Source organism: Sciurus vulgaris (assembly GCF_902686455.1).
Source record: "Sciurus vulgaris genome assembly, chromosome: 11".
In the NCBI taxonomy this organism is placed as follows: Eukaryota; Metazoa; Chordata; class Mammalia; order Rodentia; family Sciuridae; genus Sciurus; species Sciurus vulgaris.
Window position 1 is genome coordinate 110,612,164 of NC_136472.1, and position 21,683 is coordinate 110,633,846.

At 37.3% G+C, this 21,683-nt stretch overlaps 1 protein-coding gene across 8 annotated transcripts in view; it reads right to left on the reverse strand.

Moving 5' to 3' along the window:
* CADM1 (cell adhesion molecule 1) overlaps positions 1 to 21,683 on the reverse strand; it is a 316,950-nt gene that overhangs the window by 59,409 nt on the left and 235,858 nt on the right. For all 8 annotated transcript variants that reach the window (XM_079104470.1, XM_079104469.1, XM_079104466.1 and 5 more), the window contains 2 exons: positions 5,711 to 5,857; positions 3,971 to 4,123 (listed from right to left, as the gene is read on the reverse strand). In XM_079104470.1, coding sequence (XP_078960596.1) covers positions 3,971 to 4,123; positions 5,711 to 5,857 — 300 coding nt within the window. The remainder of the gene's footprint in view (positions 1 to 3,970; positions 4,124 to 5,710; positions 5,858 to 21,683) is intronic.

A 21,683-nucleotide genomic window follows, 5' to 3' on the forward strand; every position in this document is an offset into this window, starting at 1 on the left:
GCAGTCTATCAGATAGTTGCTTTCTGGCCTCCTGGGGATACTGCCTTTATCTCTTGTCTTTTCTTGATGAGTCTGATACACCTTAATACACTTACCCCAGGCTCTGCCTAACCTCCACCACCTGTTCATCTCTAGTGTTGTCTCTTGGTGGGAAGTCTTTTACTCCCTCCATTTGGTCATAAAGATGGTGGAATGTTCTTTCCACATTATGTCTGTTGGTTCAAAGGAAGAAAATGAAAAGGGGCAGGGGTAGATAAGACAGAGGAAAATCAGCTGTCTCCTCTAGATGATTGGGGGTTGAGAGTGTAACTGGAGGGAGGTTCTTATCTGGGTTTCTTATTATTTGATATTAACCTGTTAATTATGCCTCTGCTGCAAAAGATGCATCCTAAAATTCTATGACCTTCAGAGGGATTCCTGTACCAATGCTAGATTCTAGGATTACCTTCCTGAAAAGCTGACATCATCTTCAACTTTATGGCTAAGGTAAAAGTGTAGAAAACTTCACAAGTATAGAAAAATAAAGGACTTACTTGTTGTTGAGCTCATCATTTTGAGAAATAGTTGAATGATTTTTCCCACATCCATAAATAGTTTTCTCAAGATTGTGACCAGTATTTCTAATCTTTGCTAAGATTAGAAGAAATGGGCAAGTATAGTGGGAGTTGTTTGATTTATAAATGTAAAATAAAATCTGATAATGTGAGTCATGATGGATTTTTTGATATTATAAACTTGACTTCTCTCAGATATTTTTTTTAAGAGCAAGAAAGCTTTGGAAAATATAATGAGGTTGTTTAAATCTGTCTTTATGAAAAAAGAGGATTGGACAAGGAAAAAAATTTATTTTGGTCTATTAATCCTACCCTGTTTTTCCTTTAACTTCATAATGTCTATTCCAATACAAAAGAGGTTAGTAAAGTATAAAAATCCATTTATAAGAAAAATGAATTAAAACTGCTGCTAACCAGAGAATACACTTGTACATGGTCCACTAAACAGACACATTTAGTAAAAACTGCCTGCAGCCATTAATGAAAATAACCAAAGATATATCTAAGGAGGTGCATATAGATGAAAACCTGAATGAAAACCACAGAGGGAAATACCAGAAAATAGCGACGAAATGTCAAGGTCCTTCTTAGCTAACCTCAAATCTATAAGAGTACTAATTATAAACATTACGCCTACAACATTTTAAAAAAAATCAGCAATATCAAGATGAATCACATTAATTACAACAAAGAGGAGTCTTAAACCTGATCAGCATGTGAAATCTCACTCTAAGACCCTTTAAAATAATTAGGTTCTCCTGTTCCTGGAATCTTAAGAGTGAACACTAATCTTAGAAAGACAGGACTGTAATAATATTAGCTACTATTATCAGTAACTACATTAATCTTAGAGCAGTCTTATTTTCTCTCTCATTCACCTCTTCTCATGAATAGAGGCATAAAGAGGCCTACACTGTGTTCTGGAGAAAGAAACAAATTCATCACAACTGGAAGGAATGAATGAATATCTGACGAGATACCCAGATCCATGCAAAATATCGTAGGAGAATTTCAGTTTTGCACAGATGAGATCTAAACACAATGGTAACTATGGAGTAGCACAGATAACATTAACAAATACCGATGTCTATATCTTATAATTATGCTGAAATTTTTGCCAAATGTGTCAAATAACTAATAGACATATGCACTAAAATGTGCATCTTCAACCTATCAAGAAGTTTGACAGCTGTGTAAGTATATATGGAATGCTTTTCAGAGAAACGTAGATAGCAACGAAGATGCTAATACATCATTCTTCATTCATTATAAGATCTGAAAACTCTAAACCTTACGAGGAAGGTTTGAATATATAAGTATCAGAGGAAATTGTCAGATTTTGGAATATGAAAGACTCAAACACTGATGACAACAATTTTACTCTGTCAAGGATTCCTAGAGTAAATTCAATGGAAAGAATATTAAATGAATGCATAATATCTGCAAAAAGAACATCGACTAACATTACTTTCAAGTATATTTAAGTTAATGCTTCTATAAAATACAAGCAGGAACCTATTACTTCTAGAATAATGAGACCTTGAAAAGGATTACGGGCACAATGCCTCTCAAAAATCTAGTGCTGGTACATTGACTCCCAAGCAGAGGATATATTCATAGTCCAACTAGTCCAATACAGTGGTTCTGAGACTGACAGGCAGTAAGGTAAGTAACTGCTTGCCAATGGCCAAGGTAGACTCCTGAAACCCAAAGAAGTGCACCTCCAGGAAAGAAAATTTTGAAACAAGCAGCACAGCACATAACTGAAAACAGTCTATTCTAGAAGGCACAAAGACTGTGAGACAGAATTGCAAGGTCTGTTTTGAATTCTCAGAGTCTTCATTATCACTGAGTACTTTGCAACCTGGACAGATGACTAACCTGTTATTTTTCTTCTGTGAAATTAAGATATCAATACCTCCTCTATGTAATAAAATATAGTGAAAATTCAAAATGCTATTAACATATTTCCTTTCATTGCTATGATTATCATGGAAATGCCACGAATGATGGTCAATGGATGGATGGTCAATTTGAACTCTATGGAGCTATGACGGAGGGCAATAAGCAATCTATTTTCAAATACTTCTACACAAGCAGACCGAAAGCTTCAAATGCACACCTGTGAATTTGGTATATCTGCAAAATTTCCATGCTTACTATTTCTGCAGGTCTAATATGGATCGAAACTACAATAATGACAAGTCTGCACACCCGAGAAGCCATCATTAAACACAGACCACATTAGATACTGTCCGGCCAGACTTCATGACTTCCTAAAAGCAGTATTCCTCTTCTCAAGGGCATATATGTAAGCTTTGGGAATATGTATTAGCTTAATGAATAAAAAAGTATTTTCCCTTTTACAGCTGTGTTTAAATAAAGTAATGAGGCAGAAGCTCAATATGTACATCCATAAATACATATATGTGCACACACACCAAGCAAAAATGTCCTTCATATTTATCTTTCCTCTTTAATCTTCATATCATTACACCGAAAAGCTGTAGTCTGCTGCTTCAAATAGACTTTGATTCATCATCTTCCCGAAGGTGTAAATCAGAGCTCTTGCTTCATGTTATAGTGTATGTCCTTGAAAATTCAGTTTCAAAAGTCCAGATCAGCTGGTGTTATGCAGTGGAGTACATGTTTGTCTAAAAGGTGACTAATTCAGATCACCTTTAGCACAGAAATATCTGCTAACTATATCAAAATATAAACACAGAAACCTGGCTACTGGGATTTTGCTCAAAATCACAATCTGGTGATCATAAATGAAGACACAGCTCACTAGAGATGTACTGAGAAGCCTGGCAATGGTGCTTTGATTGTTCATCAGTTAAAGGGCTCTTAACTCTTTTATGTCCAATGATTGCACTTTGTGGCAAAGTATGTGTTCGCAGGGTATGACTTTTTATAGCATAGTCTAGAATATAAGCAATAAACAAGGCAATAAGTAAAGTCGAAGAAAAGGAGAGCAACAACATTTAAAACGAGGATGTAACTCAGAAGGAAAAATCATTACGTGGATTCCACAATAGCTCTGCCATGGGGTACAGATGTGAGCGCCCATCTTCCCTTCTGCACAGAAGCAAAAAAATCCCTGATAGTTAGAAGCAATGACATTTCATGTGGTGAGTGATTCATTTGAGGGCTCTAAATTCTCTTGATCTTTGCTTCTAAAGCTTGAGGTTTGAAACCCAAGAGCAGGTGGAATCTATAAAGACTGCTGATTGCCATTCCTTAGAGCATTTGGTAAAATAGGCTATTTTTAAAATTCAGCAAGATGGGCGGTGATTCTTCCTAAAACAAGTTGGAACAGTGAAATCCACCATTAACCTTCTCTTTGCTGTTGGAAGCTGTTAGTATGGTCCAGCCCCACTCTGCTGCCCAGGGTGAACCCATGCATTTCTTACCCAGGACAGTGATGGTGGTGTAACTTTCCTGTGGGGGGTCGGTGTAGAGCTGGCAAAAGTACCTCCCTTCATCAGAAATGGAGACGTTTGTCAATGACACTTTGAGTTCGCTGCTAGAAAAATTCAGCAACTGAAACCTGCTGTCCTTCAGAGCTGTGAAACAAAGCACGGAGCTAGTGATTGAGTAAAAGACAATGGCAGTCTATTTTTCCTAATTTGGCAAGGAAAAAGTCAGATGGCTAAAAAGGCAGCCACGCGGTAGCAAAAAAAAAAAAATATTAAGCCTGTCTTTACCTGTTGAATACTATTTGGGGCTTCTGCAGTAACTGCATGCAGACAACTCCACCCAAAGAAAAAGCCACACATATGGGTGTTGCAATGTACACACAAACAGGCACACACAGTCACACACACACACAATGGCACAATTCCAAGCACCATTGATTTTTAGCACTTGCTCATAAATTGTTTCAGTTTCCTATCAGAGAGAGGAAAATAAAACAAAAGGAAAGGGCACGTCATGGGTCCTCTGACACTGGGTACCCATCCCTCTTAGTTTTTAGGCACCGGAAATTCAGAAACTGAGGCCAAGAAGTTTCTATAAGGGTCTCTCAAAATCTGAGGCTTAAAAAAAAAAAAACAGTAGTTTTAAATTATGAAAGAGAACTAAAACTTCATCAGTAATAATCTCAAAGCAAATTTTTAAAAATCACTTCAAAAATGTTATAGCAAAACATTCCAGTTAAGCTTGGACCCATCTTAATTTATTTCATATAATTTGAGGTGGAGTTGTCAACTGCAGATGACCTAGGACCACAGAGGCCATAAACCCATCCTGCAGTTTTCTAGCTAGCTTCATTATCACAGTTTGAAACTGATGAGACATCAAGCAAGAAATCAGTCACAAAAGCAATGTATGTGGGCTTCTTATTTAGTTCAAATGTTCTCTTCTAAAGCCCTGTTAATTTTGGCAAAGGCTAGCTTAGCCTATATTAAAACACAATTTGGTTTAAAAGTAAGAAACTGGCTTCTCCTTTTACCCTCCCTCATCTGTGTAAATGTTCCTTAGGTTTATCAACTCTTTCGACAAGTCATGAATGTCCCGAGGTATTGCGAGGAAAAGGAACAAGTAGCCAGAAAGGGATATCCTGGATATCTGCTTTGGTTAGACACTAATACTCTTAAATAGCATTTTCCCGAAGATTTGATTCTTGCTCTTGCCAAGCTCTGACACCCATTTGAACGATTTCTGTTACACACAATTTAGTTTCAATAAATGGCTTTTATTATATTAAATTTGGGAAGATTTCAGCATATGATTACCCCCCACGCACTAGAGGCTATGGTGAGATTTGGTTTGTCGATGCAAGCACCGATTGCCTTAGAAACTTCAATCTTCAAACCAAACAGATTACCTTTCAGAATGCTATATTTTCCTTGCCTTACCCTATTTGAGTTGTTTGTGTCAGTTAAGTATTTGGAACTCGATTGCAATTCACCTTGAATTACTACAATCAATTCCTATTGCAAAGTAAGACTGCCTTACTTTTAAAAGGGACCATTCAGGGTTTCTATTAAGTAGAAAGATTATGATTGTCTGTCTCTTCTTCCCTCTAAAGAATTGACTCAACTTTAAGTATCTAACATTAAATTTAAAAAAGGTGGCCTTAGCAATCTCTTTATCAAGACAACATGGAGGGAAAAAAGTTGTCCGCTAATACAGTAGGGATGGAAACTTACGCCTGAAGTCCCTGAAATAAATGGTCTGCCTGTTGGGGTTCAGTAGTTGAATCACAGAGTCGTCACTCTTATTGACTTGGCAGCTGATCGTTGCAACTTCTCCCTCTATCACTGTCACGTCTTTCGTAAACAAATTCTGTCCATCGCCTTAAGAAGAAGGGAGAGGGGAGAGAAAGGTCAGAAAAAAATCTTCATCAGTTAAAATTTGGACTCAAAAAAAATGAGAAAAAAGAAATGAGAAGCATATTACAACATGAACATCAGTAGCGACACTTGGTATGGCTCTGATACTTTTCTCTACAGTTCACAAAATGAGTTAACTATAGGGGTAAAATACAACTGAGTCTGGAAGTGACATGTTCAAAAGCTGTAATGCCGAGGTGTCAGCCTTGAGTCGAGTGGTGTATGCAGAGGAGGTATGAAGGCCAGAGTGCTGGCTCTTGTCATGAGTTGAAGTTCTCACAACTGAAGAAGGTGGACTCCAGCTCACACACCTTTGAGCTAAGTAAGCTATCTGGTCACCACACAGAAAACCCAAGGAGCCACTTAACAGAAGTAGGTAGGAGGGTTCAATAAATAATCTTGTCTTGTTAGTGAATGTTGACATCCCCAATGTGCAGGCAGTTCATTTAGTCATTGTATCCCAGTGAGAACCAAACTGACTATGACTCTTGGGATCTCAATAAAATCTGAGGAAAGCTTACATGAGTTGAGTTTGTTAGTCTGCTCTCAAAAACTCATACTTTCAGGACTCACTCAAAGCCCCAGGTAGCCCTGAACCCATGACCCTTTCTGTAGATCACCCTCTCCAGCCATTTAGAAAAATCTCTTTCAGAACATGTCAAAAAGTCAAGGGTTTCAGATCCACCGATACATGGCTTATCTCCAGATCTGCTCTAGTTTGTTGCTTCTAAGATTAGTGACAGCAGCCAAGGCACCTCATAAATGTCCTAAATGATCCACAGCACAGGTAAGAGAAGAGGGGAGTTCAATTCAGAAGCAAAAGATGAAGCAATTGTTGAGAGTTCAATTCTGCACCTGGCATAGCAGGGGATATGGAAGTATGTGACAATGTCTTAGCCTTCGAGAAACTTTGAGGTGGGTAAAAACTGACACCTAATCCCTACTTACAGAACAAAAAAGTGTAGTATAGGCAGTAGAAGCAATGGTCAATCAGGAAGGGGCAGAGATTGCTTTTTAGCTGTGTGCTCTCAGGAAAATTATTTCAAGTTCCTAAGCCAGTTTCCCATCTGCAAAATGGGGACAGTAATGAAAAGCTATCTCATAGAGCTGTTACAAATATATAGCATTTAGCACTGTGTCTAGCGTCTCATAAAGCTAAATAAATGGTAGCTGCTGCTACTATCATCATCATCATCATCATCATCATAACATCATTTCTCTAGATGTCAAATCCAAACATTTATTAAGCCATTATTGTGTGTGAGGAGTAGTGTGAATACAAGAGTAAACGCTCCTGGTTCCAGCTCTTAAGGAGCTATATAGCTGTTATATATCAACTCAAGGTAGCTTATTTACTCCTTAAAAAAAGTTGTCACATTTAGAAACAAAGGTCAAAGATAAATACTACTATAAAAAATTTAGACAGCATAAATAGAGATGCAATTAGAATAAACGGAGGATTTTCACCTGCTATCATAGTTCTGCCGAAGGATCCTTTTTTGGCAGAACACAGTGGGAAAGTGTGAGAAGGGGTGTCTAAGATGGCTTTAAGCCAAATCCACCTAGAAATAGACCAGCCCCTGGCAGAGGATTAGAAGAGAGGAAACTAGAAGGATAAGGAAAAAAATTATTAGAGCAAGATAAACAAAAATTCTTGGTGCTTGAGGAGCAAACCAAAATGAAACCCGACCTTGAGCTCCATGATCCAGGGAATTAACCTGGGTGTGAGGATGCAGGCCCACGGGGCCTGCAGACAATGAGGGTAAATTTCCCTTAGCTGGATCCAGCAGTGGAGGCTTCGTGGCTGAATCATGTTACAGAATAACAACAACAAAAAGAGTCATCAGAAAAAAAGGGAAAGGGATGCTTTTTAAAATTTTTTTCCCTTAGTGGGTTTACTGTGACAAACAGAATTCAGAAATAAGTTGGAGGGAGTAGTTTATTTCCAGATTTGAGAAAAAAAACAGAAGGGAGTTCCTTCCAATCAAGCAAGTTTTTCAAGGTGGATAGGATGGCCCTGGAAAAAGTATGCACAGAAAGGACATCATCCTTATTTATTCAGGTAATCCAATCTAATAAAAAAATTAAAGAAAAATTAAACTGCATATTCAAGGCTAGACAAGTCTTAAATCATGGGGACGTAACTTCAGGAGACTAGAATATCAAATGGGAATCTGGTTGTGGGAAGGATTTCTTGTATCTGAACAAAGTTTATTAGCAACACAAATAAGAATCTTCCACTTACAAAATGTACAACTGCAAAGGCATTAATCCCTTCAACAAAAACAAGGCCTCACAGACGCTAACTACTATCTTGAAGCTAATGGGACTTAAAGTCACTTGCGATTCAATTATGCACTAATAGAATAGTTCCTGTGGAAACAACCATATGCTTTAATTTTAGTTCCTTACTCTAAATCCTAAGGTTAGTATATTCTGTGAGGGACATACTGCATGCATATTAAGACTATAAAGCATTATATAAGGGATGGAAGCAGAGAGGAGTTGACCATGATTTTATGTTTTAAGCAATGAAGGTAATAAACAGAACCAAAGGCATTTGTTTGCTTTCTATAAAGCCTAAACCATCTTAATTATTACTTAAAATCAAAGACCACACCTTCTTAATGTGTAATTACTGAGCAAATCATTCAGGTAAACTTTTCCCTTCTGTAATTTTTTGCCCTTGCTGCACTTAACAAGTCCACGATGATGGTGTCAACATAACTGTGTTATATTTTTGAAATTATTAAGGACAACCTAAAATCTAGTTTCTCAGAAAATGCCAATTTCTGGCTATGTTAACATGGTTCTAATACTAATGCTAAAAAATTGTAAGTGATAATGAAATACTTTGTTGAAAGATATCAAAATGCTTTGCCTGATGGTGGTGGCCCAAGGATGTCATTCTATAAAAATCACCAATAAATTATACGGGTCAGTTGAATGGCAGTTATATTAAACAGAGCTCCATACTTTAAGGCCCCATAAGATGGCTGCAATGGGATAATAATGACCTATTTATTTGAGGCAAAGGAAGTGAATGACAGTGATGAAAATATGGTATGTGTGTCAGTGCTCTTAACTGCCTGAAGCCTTTATGTAAAAATAATTTCTGCTCACATCCTCAACTATTTCTTCCAAACAGAAGGGTGCACTGTGACTTGATAAATTTCCCCTTGAAATAGATATCATGACAATTAGGTTGCTATAAAACACAATTTGATGTGTAGTAGAAGTATAGAAACAGCCTACTTTGGTGCCTTTCTTAAAAACCTCATTTATAAAACCTTTCTGATTTTCTAAAGCTCAATTAACGAATATACTGTCAACGAAGAAATGGCACATGTTCTGGGCAAAAGAAATCAAATAGGCACAATATACTGTAGCCATTAAATAAGGCTATTAGCTGCAAGGTAATTCATTTTAAGGGCAGAAAAATGTCTGATATATATATATATATATATATATATCAGACACTTTTGATATATATACATATATATATATATCAGACACTTTTGACTGCTAATTGGTATATATGGGTGAGGTTTAAGAGTGAGAATCTGGATTTCAGTTTATACCAGCAACTGTTATATTATAGGGAATACATTCCCCCAAACTTCCAGATTCACCCCAATTTCCAGAAACAAAACTCTAGCAACAGAGAGGCCCATTCCCTCACAAGCAAGTCTCCTGTAGCAAACGAAGTTGCTAGGCCATTTACCACAATGAAGAGAGAGAGTATTATCTAAAAAAGGCAAAATTCATTTTGATGATTAGCAATGACCATTACTGCTGAGTGGGTTAGGGCTGGAGTGGGGGGTGGTGGCATATAAATTCCCTATTAATTCAATCTTCAATAGCTCATGGATTCTTTCCTAAAACCTCATTTTGTTATCCACTTCATTTAGACGGCATTGTACAAAACACTAGCACTGACTGGAGTCTATTCAATCAACAATATGCCCTCCCTTAAGGAGGTAATGGGACAAATCTTAAAAGCAAGAACTAGAAACAGTAAATGGGGAGGAGAGCAGTTATTTAGTGCTGGGCACTGTGCTAGCAGCTGCATTACATGCTTTCCCCTTTTAAACTCTTGAAATTTTTAATATCCCTACTTTAAAGATTAAAAACCTAAGACTCAGAGAGATTTGAATAAGTTGCCTGATGCAATTCAGCTAAGGGGCTGAGCTGGTGTTTGAACTCAGTTCTGTCAGGTTCTCCGGCCCATGAAGCTTGTCCTTTTTACCAGGCAACAACAGGATTGGTTGCCAAGGTTCCACTGGTTCTGCCTTGGAAAATTTACTTGTTTTTAAAGAGGGTTATTTCCCTATGAGCAACTTCTGATTTTTTTTATTTCCATAATTTATCCAGAACACAATTACACACTTCAAGATGAGAGAGGAACTGTCCTGAATGTAAAACACCTTGTTTACTACTGCTTCCTTCTTTCAGTGCTCAGCACACTGCCCCCAGAGAAAGCCTTTATTACCAGTGCATGGCGGGCATTTGCCAGCACTGAGAGCTCTCGCCCCCGCTGCCTGGCTGCTAATAAATAAAGCACTTCATTTACACCGGGAGAGACTCTCTAGTCAAGTCCATAATAAAAGGGCAAGTCATAGTTAAAACGGAATTCAGTTTATGCTATGGCAACTATGTAAACTCTTACTGACACCACCAGGCACCCGTGACACTAAACTGGAAAGACAGTTTGCCCAGAGAAAGCAAATAATGCTCCTGACCTGCTCCTTCAGTAGCAAAGTCATGTCAGGGAAACTTTCTCCCCCTTCCTCTGCTCTATGGAAGATGGAACCTAACATTAAATCAGCACGGTATGGTCTAAACAGGAAGGACTCAAACCCAAAATACAGATGGCTAAAAAAGGAAAAATCATCCTGCTGCTGATCAGTATAGTTAGTACTTTAAAAATCCCACTACAGTTTTTGAAATTTACTCAAACAAAAGTCTCAGGGGGTTTCAGTCTTATCAAGAGGCATCTAGGTTTGAAATTTTCAAAGAAGCAAAACACTTGCATGCTTTCGGAAACCTTATTTTCAATTTCAGAGAGGGTAAGGGAGCCCTCTCTGACTTGGAGCTTCCACTGGCTTGTTGCCCATGCTCGCTTCTGTTGGATCCTATTTTTATAAGCACGTTCAGGATGTGCCCAACTTGGAAGAACAGTGTCTACCCCTACCTGAATAAAACCATCATCACCAGAAGATGCACCACAATTTCTGCTAATGTTTCAGAGAGCTAGCACAGAGTTGAGAACATTTCAGACAAAGAAATAAAAATGAAGATCCTGTTGAAACCCAGTGGGAAAAATCTAACTGCATATGTTCGCCTAAGTCAACGTAAACACAGTGTGCACTGCAAATCATTAACAAAGCCATTAAGATTTGATTTCTATCTAAGCAATTATTGTCAGCATATTTTGTACATTTCCTTTAAAAGACTCAATCCTATCTTTCAATTCATTAATCTGTTCCCTACATTTACAGAGTTTTATATCAAATCAGAAACCTATTTGAATTAATAAGAATTACAGGAAAAGTAATTTGAAAATAAATTATTTGAAGTTCAAGCCATGAAAGCTTTTGATGAAAGAATTCAGTCCCATTTAAACATGACAGGAACATTTTTTAGTCAGCCAATGTCCTGATGAGAGACAGAACCAGTGTCCAAAAAGAGGGGTCCATCAACTGTGGATTAAGGTTAAGGGCAAGACCTCCTCAACACAAATACAATTCTTTATTTCTGAGAGAGGCAATACTTCAACCTTCATGAATACTTGAATATTTATATAAAATCAAAAGCAATCAATCTGTCTGTTGTTTACAAAGCTTCTGTTAACCTTCTTGATCCTCATCCATGTTTTGCTATCCCAAACAGTAAAGTTGAAATGCTGATTGTCTGATCCAAGGGCTGACTCCTTAATGTTTAAAATAACTACAAATACGTACCACACAGATCGTAAATGGAGAGAGAAAATAAGCATAACCAAATAAACAAATAACCGAGTGGACAAGAACATATGACATTGACCCAAACATTTAGTTTGTGCCACCTTCTTCTTTATGAACGCTTTTGGAATCAAAGATCAATAGAACAGCAAGGAACACAGAACAATTCTCACTTTATAGATGACGACTCTGAAGCCTAGCAAGGAGAAATGTCTAAAATCACATGGTAGGCCTTGAGGCACCTGCCAAGAGCAGAGACTAGACCTCTGCCTGAATCATGACGCTATTTCTATTCCTGGCTATTTCTAAGTAACATATATTGATCTGTTTCTAATTACAAAAGCAATATAAGCTCAAGGTTTTGTTGCTATTGCTGTTGTTATTTTGAAAGTTTTGTTTATATAGTATTTGTAATACCGTATCCTATGTCATAGAGATGGTCAGATCTTGTAAAAATCTCCTGCAAAATAATTACTCCTGTATCACTTGAGTTTATGGCAGGAAAACATATTGAGTTTAATCTAATCTCCTTTAATAATCAGTAAAAGGTGAGGCAAATTTTTGAACGGCAACTTAAAGAGTAATCTTCCTCAGAGCGGGTTTTTTCTTCAATTAAAATTGTTGATTTCCCCTGAATACAAAACAAAAAAATATCATCTGACACAACATTAAGCTATTCATGAATATTCTGTATACACATTCTTGTTTAGTTGACTAATGGCAAATTAACGTTCTCTATTTTAGCTTAAACACATAGTATAGGTATGTTTGATTAGCATTGAATTCCAAAAGCTGATTACTATGCATGCTTTGATTATGTAATTACATAATAGAGTATAATGGCTCCTTTGGAGTCATTATGATCTATATGGCAAATATGTTTCAGTTTTGCTATAGTTTAAATACACGTTGAGATGACAGCTCATAACAAGGTTCCACTTTTCAGTCTTATCAGCTAAATGGGCATTTTCCCATTCATTCTAACATCTCCTTGACACCAATTAAGGCCTATTGTGTCAAGCTGCATACGATTTTGAGAAATTCCCTTTGTTTTCTTGGCATTCGAAAAGGACATTAATTTTAAAAGCTGTATTAAGCAAAAGGCCTGGCTTTAAAAAAAAAAAAAAAGGCTGAAATTCCATCCTTCATCCACTCTTTGAAAGGTCTGCAGGGAATCACATCTAGTTCATTAATCACTGCTCAGACAACCACAAGGGGGTTAAAGATGGAATTTCACCTTTAACTCCAAAATGCACATGAAGGGAGAACAGCCAAGAATACTGATGCTTACGGTGGTGGCTCACCACAATATACTCAGCTCAGGGCCTAACTGAACATCAACCACACCAAGTGACACAAAGGCCCAGTTCTGCAAATCTCTTTTCCTCCAGTATCCCTTACATTTTGAAGTTCCTTGGCGGGGAGAGGCTGCTATGAAATAGCACAGCAAGATTTCTCCTTCATAGTCCCCAAACTGGGTTTTTCATAGATCTAAGGCCAACAAATCTTAACCAGTGAATAGATTTTTGATAATTCCATCCTGACCTTACAAACTGGAAAGCAGTCTGGCTTTAAAATAGGAAAAAAGTTATTGTAAGGAATTATGTAAAGTTTTTCTTGTCCCCATGAAATTCTTTAATCTCAGTTGCAAGAAAAGTTATTTCTGCTTTTCTCTCCCAAGAGAATGATCCCATATTCCGTGCCAAACCAAAGGTGACCAGAGTCTTAACTTTAAAGACAAATAAGCACCAAGCTATTTTTACCTTTGTGTCTATAGGTTTTCAACATTAAGACTGAAGAATTGAGGTCAGACACAGTCCAACTTGTATTTACATACAGGATGGGCATCTCTTTTATGAAAAGAAACATTGATTAGATGTGTAAAAACTGTGTTCAAGGACAATTGTGACAAAAGGAAGTACTTAGAGCATCTGCAGGTATGCTATTTCAATTTCCACCAGCCCATTAGCTGTCTTCCTTTTAGAAGACACTAGGCTCAAGAGGACTTTTTAATCAGGGCCCACACCACTAAAGCTATTATGACTGTTAAGGTCTGAGCTGCCTGATCCTGTCGAGGAGGAGGTGTAAGCCACCCTACAGAATGTTTATGTGCAGTGATACCTATCCACTAAACCTGAAGATCTGAATTAGCTGTTGCATTAAAATTCACTCATCAAAGAAGCTAATGGCAGTAAAAGAAACAAGAATATAAAAATAAACTGTAAAAGACAATAATGATCATTGGATCCTTTTGCTCTTCACACTGGAAGGCGAAAGCTCCAGACTTGTTCTGTCCTCTCTTTCCCTTTCATGGCTGGACAGGTTGCATGGTCTTTTTGTTCCTCAATAAGATAGCATGTTTTATTTTTCTGGAGAGAATATTGTCTAACCCTAAAGAAAAACTCACTCCAGTGGCCAGACTTTATGAAAATTATAAGAGAGAGAAAAATAGAGCCCCCAAAGTAAAAAAAAAAAAGTTCTTGTTTTATTTGCTTGTGAGATGGCATTGAAGTCACCTTGTGGAAGAGTCATGTTAAGCCTGCTAAATCTGCTTAGAGACTCCTGGGAGAAAGGGACTCTTTAAAAAAATATTAATTAAAAAATAGCCACAGTCATCCAACTTGGACTTTGGAGAAGAACAATCTGAAGACAGAGGCTTCTTATAAAACTAATTGTGTTGGCAAAGCAAGTAGTTTCTTCTCAATGGATTTGATTCTGTGATGCTCGTTTATGGCAAGAGGAGAATAAAAGAACAGTTTCAGATTGAGCTGCTTCAGTACAATTCAAAGCTGGCTGGTATTCCAGCTTTTCAAAAAGATATTAAATTTCTTTTATACAAAATGGAGTTGTGCTGAAGGCCAACTGTTGATCTTCTGCATCAACCACTTTGCTAATGAACTGATAATATGATATTATATTCTCTGGGATATATTAAATGACTGCTTTGCAGAGTGGAAACAGGTTGTATAAAATCCTGCTGCTCATAAGCATGGACTATTGGGGAAGAAAATCACATTTTAAAGGGATGAATTGTGTAGTTGGTAGTAACAGCTGATGAAGCACAAACTCTCACACCATCCACCATGGTGGTTGTGGCTCCAAACTCAGTTGAATTCTGAAATGATGGGAACTGATCGTTTTAATTCCTATATGAAAATATATGTATTTCTAAAAGTACACCCTATTTATGACTAAAACAAAAGTTTTACATGACTAAAACTCAAAGTACATGTTAAAATACTTGAAAATTACAAATAAAGACACAAGTAGTAGGTTTTACTATTCCTGCAAAGATTTAAGGAAACCTGGACTTTCCTCTTGCCCCAGAACTCAGAGGCCAAATAATCATATACACTGCAGCGGCCTTGGTGATTTCTCCTTCTGTAAGAAAATATCATGCTGCCTTTTCCTAACCAAATGAAGAGAAAATTTTAGGATTTCAAAGTCATAGGGATGGCTGATCTGCTGTGGTCACTTCTACTTAACTGATGGTTCTCAATTCCTTTAAACCATAAGCCTGTCAGGGGAGTGAACGGTTCACAATACTTGCTGATACTAGTTATCCCTCTACAAAATTCTTTAAATTGAATTTCTGTAGAATTCCAACCTCAAGCCTCAATGGAGATAGCACATGTATTTCCCTTACTTTTTATACCTTGCTATTAAGCACTCAATTTAATATCACTTTTTCCTTTGATAAGAGGTACCATGATTAAACTTGGGTCATTTTTTGCTTCATCTCACTAAAGGCTGGAGTTTTTTCTTTACCTTTGCCTCCAGGGTATTGAAAGATTAACAATTAATGTAAGGATATTTAAAATCACAAGGCTATAACATGTAACAATAATTACTACACACACAGAAGAAAAGGAAAGTGGCTGCTATTCTCTACGTCTGGAGGCAAGAAAAACATTATTTCTTTTCCAATGTGCTTAGTACTATTAATTTTTTTAATATCAAGAAAACTCCCATTATTACCTAGAGGGGGACATTATTTAAATTGTCTACACAATAACAACAACTAATATATATTTTAAATGTTTTCTATGTTCCAGGCACTATGTTTCATTTTTTTACATTATCTCATTTAAACCTCACAACAATCCTACATGGTTCAATATCATATCATCATCCCCAATATACAGACAAGGTAACCAAGATTTAGATGGGTTAAATAAATGGTTGAAGCCAATATCTGAATCTGTTTAACTCTAGATTTTGTGCTATTAACAATTATGTTATATTAGTGAGGTAGTTGAAAAGACATTAAGCTTTATGATGCCAAAAGAACAAAGGGGAATCAATGAAGGAATCTACACTATCTCATTGAAATGACTCAGGAATAAAACCAAAGTAATACAGAAAGGAATCTGAAGCCAAACAACAGCCCATCTATCAGCAATCAGCATGCACTGATAAAATCAGCTCTATAACCAGAGCCAAATATCAGGTCTTCAGTATTTGGAGAGAAGATGTCTGTTCTGCTGAAATGATCCAGACTCGAAAGCAGCTCAACTCCAACTTCAGGCATTTACATAGTACCTGCTTCAAGGGCATTCATTAGTATTGACAGTCTATGTGACTGAAATTTGGCTGTAATAGCAGTCTCTCTCTACATCTTCTCGTTCATTTTCCCTGCCAACAAGAGCCACTGAAAACCTTCCAAATTTAAAGCTTAGAGCCGACAGGACAAGCAAGTAAGGATATCAGTTGGAACACATCAGATATGGACTCAGAGTGAATGTCAGCTTCAACAGACATTACTACAGAAACAGAAAATGGGGAAATGGGAGGGGATAGACATTTCACATTCTCATTCCACAGAGTATTCTGAGTGTGTGTAATATGGTTTGTTCAAGAAACAGCTGTAAATCCACGATAATCATGTGCTGAATAATGCCGCAACATTCAACTTACATCTCCTACCAGGAAGCCAAGCAGCTTTGGACTATTATATGAAACAACAATTTCTTAGCTGGAAAATTGGGTTCTGTGACTAAGGCCCTTATTGGTGAGTTATTCACTATATCATCTGTCAGTCATAAAAGCAAGTGGTTTTTTTTTTTTTTTTTTTTTTTTAAACCTCTGGACTCCGGAGTTGCTGGTACCAGCTGAGTCTGAGAAGAAACATACTAGAGTTAGAAAGCTCTGTTAAACCAGAGTTTGATGAAGAGGTTGCATAAGGAGAGAATTCAGGAGCCCAAGGAGATTCCACATTCTACTCTCATGCTTGCTGATTGCCCGGTGCACAGCCTATGTCAGTCAGATATGCACAGTAACTATCCAAATTGGTGCCATTATAAAAATAACTTGATTAGTATCATCCAAGTGTGGGTTGCTGATTAATCTTCATTGAAATTAGAGATAAGTGATAAGGACATTGCTCGTGACTTGTTTTTCACTAGTAAGGGGGCAGCAAAGGAGAAATGAGACCATCAGACTTGGAAAATAGGAATCTATGCTGAAACTGTGAATCTGTGTCTACAATTTAAAATGGGTGAATGGTGTCTCTCCTGCAGGATTATTAGGAGACTCAAGTGATAAAATGCATAACAGCATTGTTAAGCTCCAAAAATGCAAAATAAAGGACAATAATCTCCATATTCTTCCCCAGCCTCTGCCTATCTTACTAGGACCTTATTATGATCTTCCATAATCTGCTGAAAAAATTTTCAGGTTTGTGTCATTAATTTTATTGAAAAGCAGAGAGTAAATTAAAACATCTTCACACATTTATGTTAAATTAAAAATTAAAATCACCGTATGTGTGGAAAATATAAGGCAAATCACAGGACTGTATATTTGAAATTGGGTTCAATATATAGCATTAAAAACATGACTTGCTTTCTGGGTTCCCTCCCTTTCTGTACAAGTCCATAATTAGTTTAGACAGAAATCTCCATGTTCTCAAGGTATAAAGAGTGATCAGAGAAAGGCTGGTAGTACAGAAAGCACACCATCTTCTTTGGAAAATCCCAACAATTAACATCTCAGTTATCTGGATTCCTGAGGAAATATGATTCACAAAATTCAGCTTTCCATTTAACTGAATCTCTCTCTAAATGCAACAAAATGAAAAATTATGCAAAACTCGCTAACTACCCTACTTTCTTTGTCCTATTCTTTAATACAGGAAGGACCGCCATGAATTACTGAAATATGTAGGAATGTTTGGCCCTTCTCTAACCAACCTTGGCCTATTAGGCTTGTATATGTCCTCTGCTGCTTCCTTCCAATGTTGGCTGCCACTTTTCACAGATAATTCCTTCCTTTATTACTAAATGCATGAGTTTTGAGAAAGCTACCGAGTGTTGAGACCTTTCCTGCTTACTAATGAGTTCCTGGGTGTGTCTAGGATGTTTGAGGTCTCTAGAAATCTAACCTTCACTAAGTGGTGCGCTCCTGTGGCATGAGGGGGTGTAATTTCTCCCTTTCATTTGACACTGAAGGAAAGAAAAGTGCACAGATAAAATTTAATAATAATATTTGATTTAGCTTGACAATTATACTCTGACACTAATAGGTATTCTTAAATAAAAATATATCCTTGAATGTAGGAAGCAAATCAATACATAATTGGTGACTGACACTAGTTTGCTATTGACATTAATTTCTTATTTTATTACTTGATCAACCCCATCTATTACTAAACTATTTATAAAAGCAGAAAAACTGACCATGGAGAAATTCCTCCTGGTTCTGCAGATTGAGCTCAAAGTCACTATCTTTCTCTAGGACGATTACCCAGTTGTCTGAACAACACACAGAGAGTTATACCTGTCTCAGTCCTTGCATGCTGACTGATCTGTGATCACTTGTTTATAGGGTTGCTTCCTTCATTTGGTTTTAATCTGGTATCCTACCTCTGCCAGTTATTAGCTGGACCTTGGGCAAGTTACTTAATCTAAGTTTTTCATAAAATGGGCATAAAAATACCTCCCTTAAGACCAAGGTTATTTTGAGTACTGAATGGGTTCTCATTTGATGGGTTGGAGTCAAATCCATATATTTGTACAGTAGGAGGTCTAGCAAGAGTTTTGTGCCCAAAACATTATTAATATTATTTTAATTATTTTTAGCACTAACTTATTCCACTTTGTATCCCTGAAGCATAACATAGTGTCAGCTTGTGGGGCAACTGTTCAATTAATGTTTGTTGAATGAAGTTACTAAATGAAAGTCTATTTAGGACCTTCACAGACTCTAGGCACTCTTATTTTTGGAGATAACTAGTCCGTATAACACAACATACTAAATACGCCATATTAAATGTAACTTTGAATTTAAAAATTTTTAAGGATTTACATTATTTTGATTTTGAAGTTATCTCCAATTGCATTTTATTCTGAAGTCAATAATTTTCTTTTCCATGTCGCAAAGGTTATCTACAAGGCTCTTGAAAAGAAATAGGCCCTATTATTGTGCCTACAGTGCTCCGTGGAGAAAATAGTCCTGCGTCAAGAAGTTCCTAATGCTTCAAGGGAGAGAGACACACCTGCATGCATGCACAATGACAACACAATGTGATAATATTCATAAGTTAGAGGTTACTAATGTGCTCTGGACACTGTGGAGGATGAAGGACCCACCCACTGGGTCTAGACAGTAAAGAAAGGGGAGTTTGAGAGGATCATGATTCATTTAGAACAATATGAAGAGCAAAGTATGCCCTGAAGAGAGACAGAAAAGGATGCTTTCTAGAAAGGTCATTGGGGCCAGATATTGAAGGACATTATATGCCAGGCTAGGGAATTTGCACTTTATCTTGTAATTAATAGGGAGCCATTAAGTGATTGTAATCCAGGGAGTGATATGATCACATCTGTATTTTGAAAGATAACTTTTATGTGGAGAGGGAGGAGGGAGGAGGGACTCAAGGTAGGAAGATCAGTTAAGAGACTTCAGCCACACACTAAGTACTCAGGAGCTGATAAGAGCCAGGTGAAGAGATCTGGAGAAGAGAGAGCAGAGATCAGGACTAAAGAAAAGAAAGTGAGGAGGAGTCAAGAATACTTCCAGGTTAGGCACATGGCTTTGGCATCAGTTTTCAAAGCAGTAAAGGGAGAAACTCAGTGTTCCTTAGTAACTTCTACTCAACTCTAGTTAATGTTTACTGGCCTTCTAAGGAAGAACAGCAAAGAGCTAACTTTAAAAAGAAGTTGAAAGCCAAAAAACACATACTCTCATACCTTCTGTTGTTCACTACAGATGCAGGCTTTTTTTTTGTTGTGCCCCTTTGTACCAAAATATAATTAGGAAATCTGGCTCCCCAGTCCCTGCACTCCCAGCTTTATTTACTTAGTGTGGTTGACCAGCAGTTGGACAATGGGAGACTGTTAAAAACGCACAATCTCAAACTCACACCAAATTTACTGAGTCAGAATCTGCACTTTAACAAGAGGCTCAGATAATTCCTATCAATACTGAAGTTTGAGAAGCTCTGACCTTGAGTAGGTTAACTCTCATCAGTGCCTTATACAAGTATCACAATCATAAACAAGAGACAAATGGCTTAACCAGGGAGGTTCTTGGAGAGAGGTCTGTTCCTAAGTAACTTGTTTCAAGGAAACTGGTGACTCTCAGGAAGTTGCGGGATATGAAGTTCATGAATCCTCACTACCAGGTCAGTTTCCAGGAATAAACATTTTAAAAAGGAATTTTCAAAAATTCACATTTGCATGAAGATAAATTGGTATGGATCATTCATAAAATCAGTAGGAACTAAAATCTAGCATGCTTCCTCAAGTTCTGCACACCACTGTTACACAAATGAAAAATCCTTTCCCAGAGCAGCTAGCTGACTGTGACCAAAGCAAATAGATTATTCTGCATTTAGCTGCAAAAAACAACTACTTCTAGCCAGCGCTGTCACACTTAGTGGGGTTTGTCAGTTCACATGCTGTAGTACCCTAGTTAGATTTTTGCTTATTTGGTTTTACTGTATGTTTTGTGTTTGTAAGCGTTAAGCCAGCAAAGACAAAAACAACTGATCAGGAAATAAAGCAAGTGGTCCAAAATGAAAGCTGAAAAGAGGTGGCTGAGGTTTGTTACAAAAGTGATGAAATTCAACTATATGATTTGAAGGGAGGAAAAAAAGAAAAGCTATCCTACCTATTACAGCAGGCCTTTTCACCCTGTTTAGTAGATAAAATTTGCCACAAAAATAGAGGTAATGGCACAAACAGAAGTATAGGAGAAATGAAGAGTCTTAAGCTGGACACAGAAAGAATCAGGCTTCTAAAAAGGCTTGTAGAATGCTCAGGGGAAGAGAAGGTAAATAACAGTTTCACTTTTTTCACCCACCCCTTAATGAACATCCATGGATCAGCCTGGACCTGTGGCTTGTTCTCAGCTGCCGGAATGACTGTGCCTTGCCATTGGGATGCAGGCTAATAGCATCCTTAGCAGCTGCTCACAAGAGGAAAAATACTTCACTGAAAGCAAGGAATTCAACTCAGAGTAGGAATCTCAGTTTGGGGAGGTCTTTCCTATTGCTCCGAAGATTCATTAACCTAGAACTTCAACTCCTAGGGGGGGTGGAGGGGAAGAGCAAAATGGTCATCGCCATGGTTTCTGATCTTCCTGTTCTTTAACATACAGCAAATGCAACTGGTTTGCACTTCATTCCTCTAACACATTTGTTCTTGTATGAAAGCTTTCAGCAATTTTTTTTTTTTTTCCTTTTTACCACTGGAGCACCCAGATGCTTTTACTGCAATGGAAGCAGATCTCTGAACAGTTTTCTGCTGGGTTACTAAAGTGCAGTTTTAGAATAATGTTCTGAATTTTGGTCTCTTAAAAAAGTCGTTAGGTTTATGGGCAGTCAT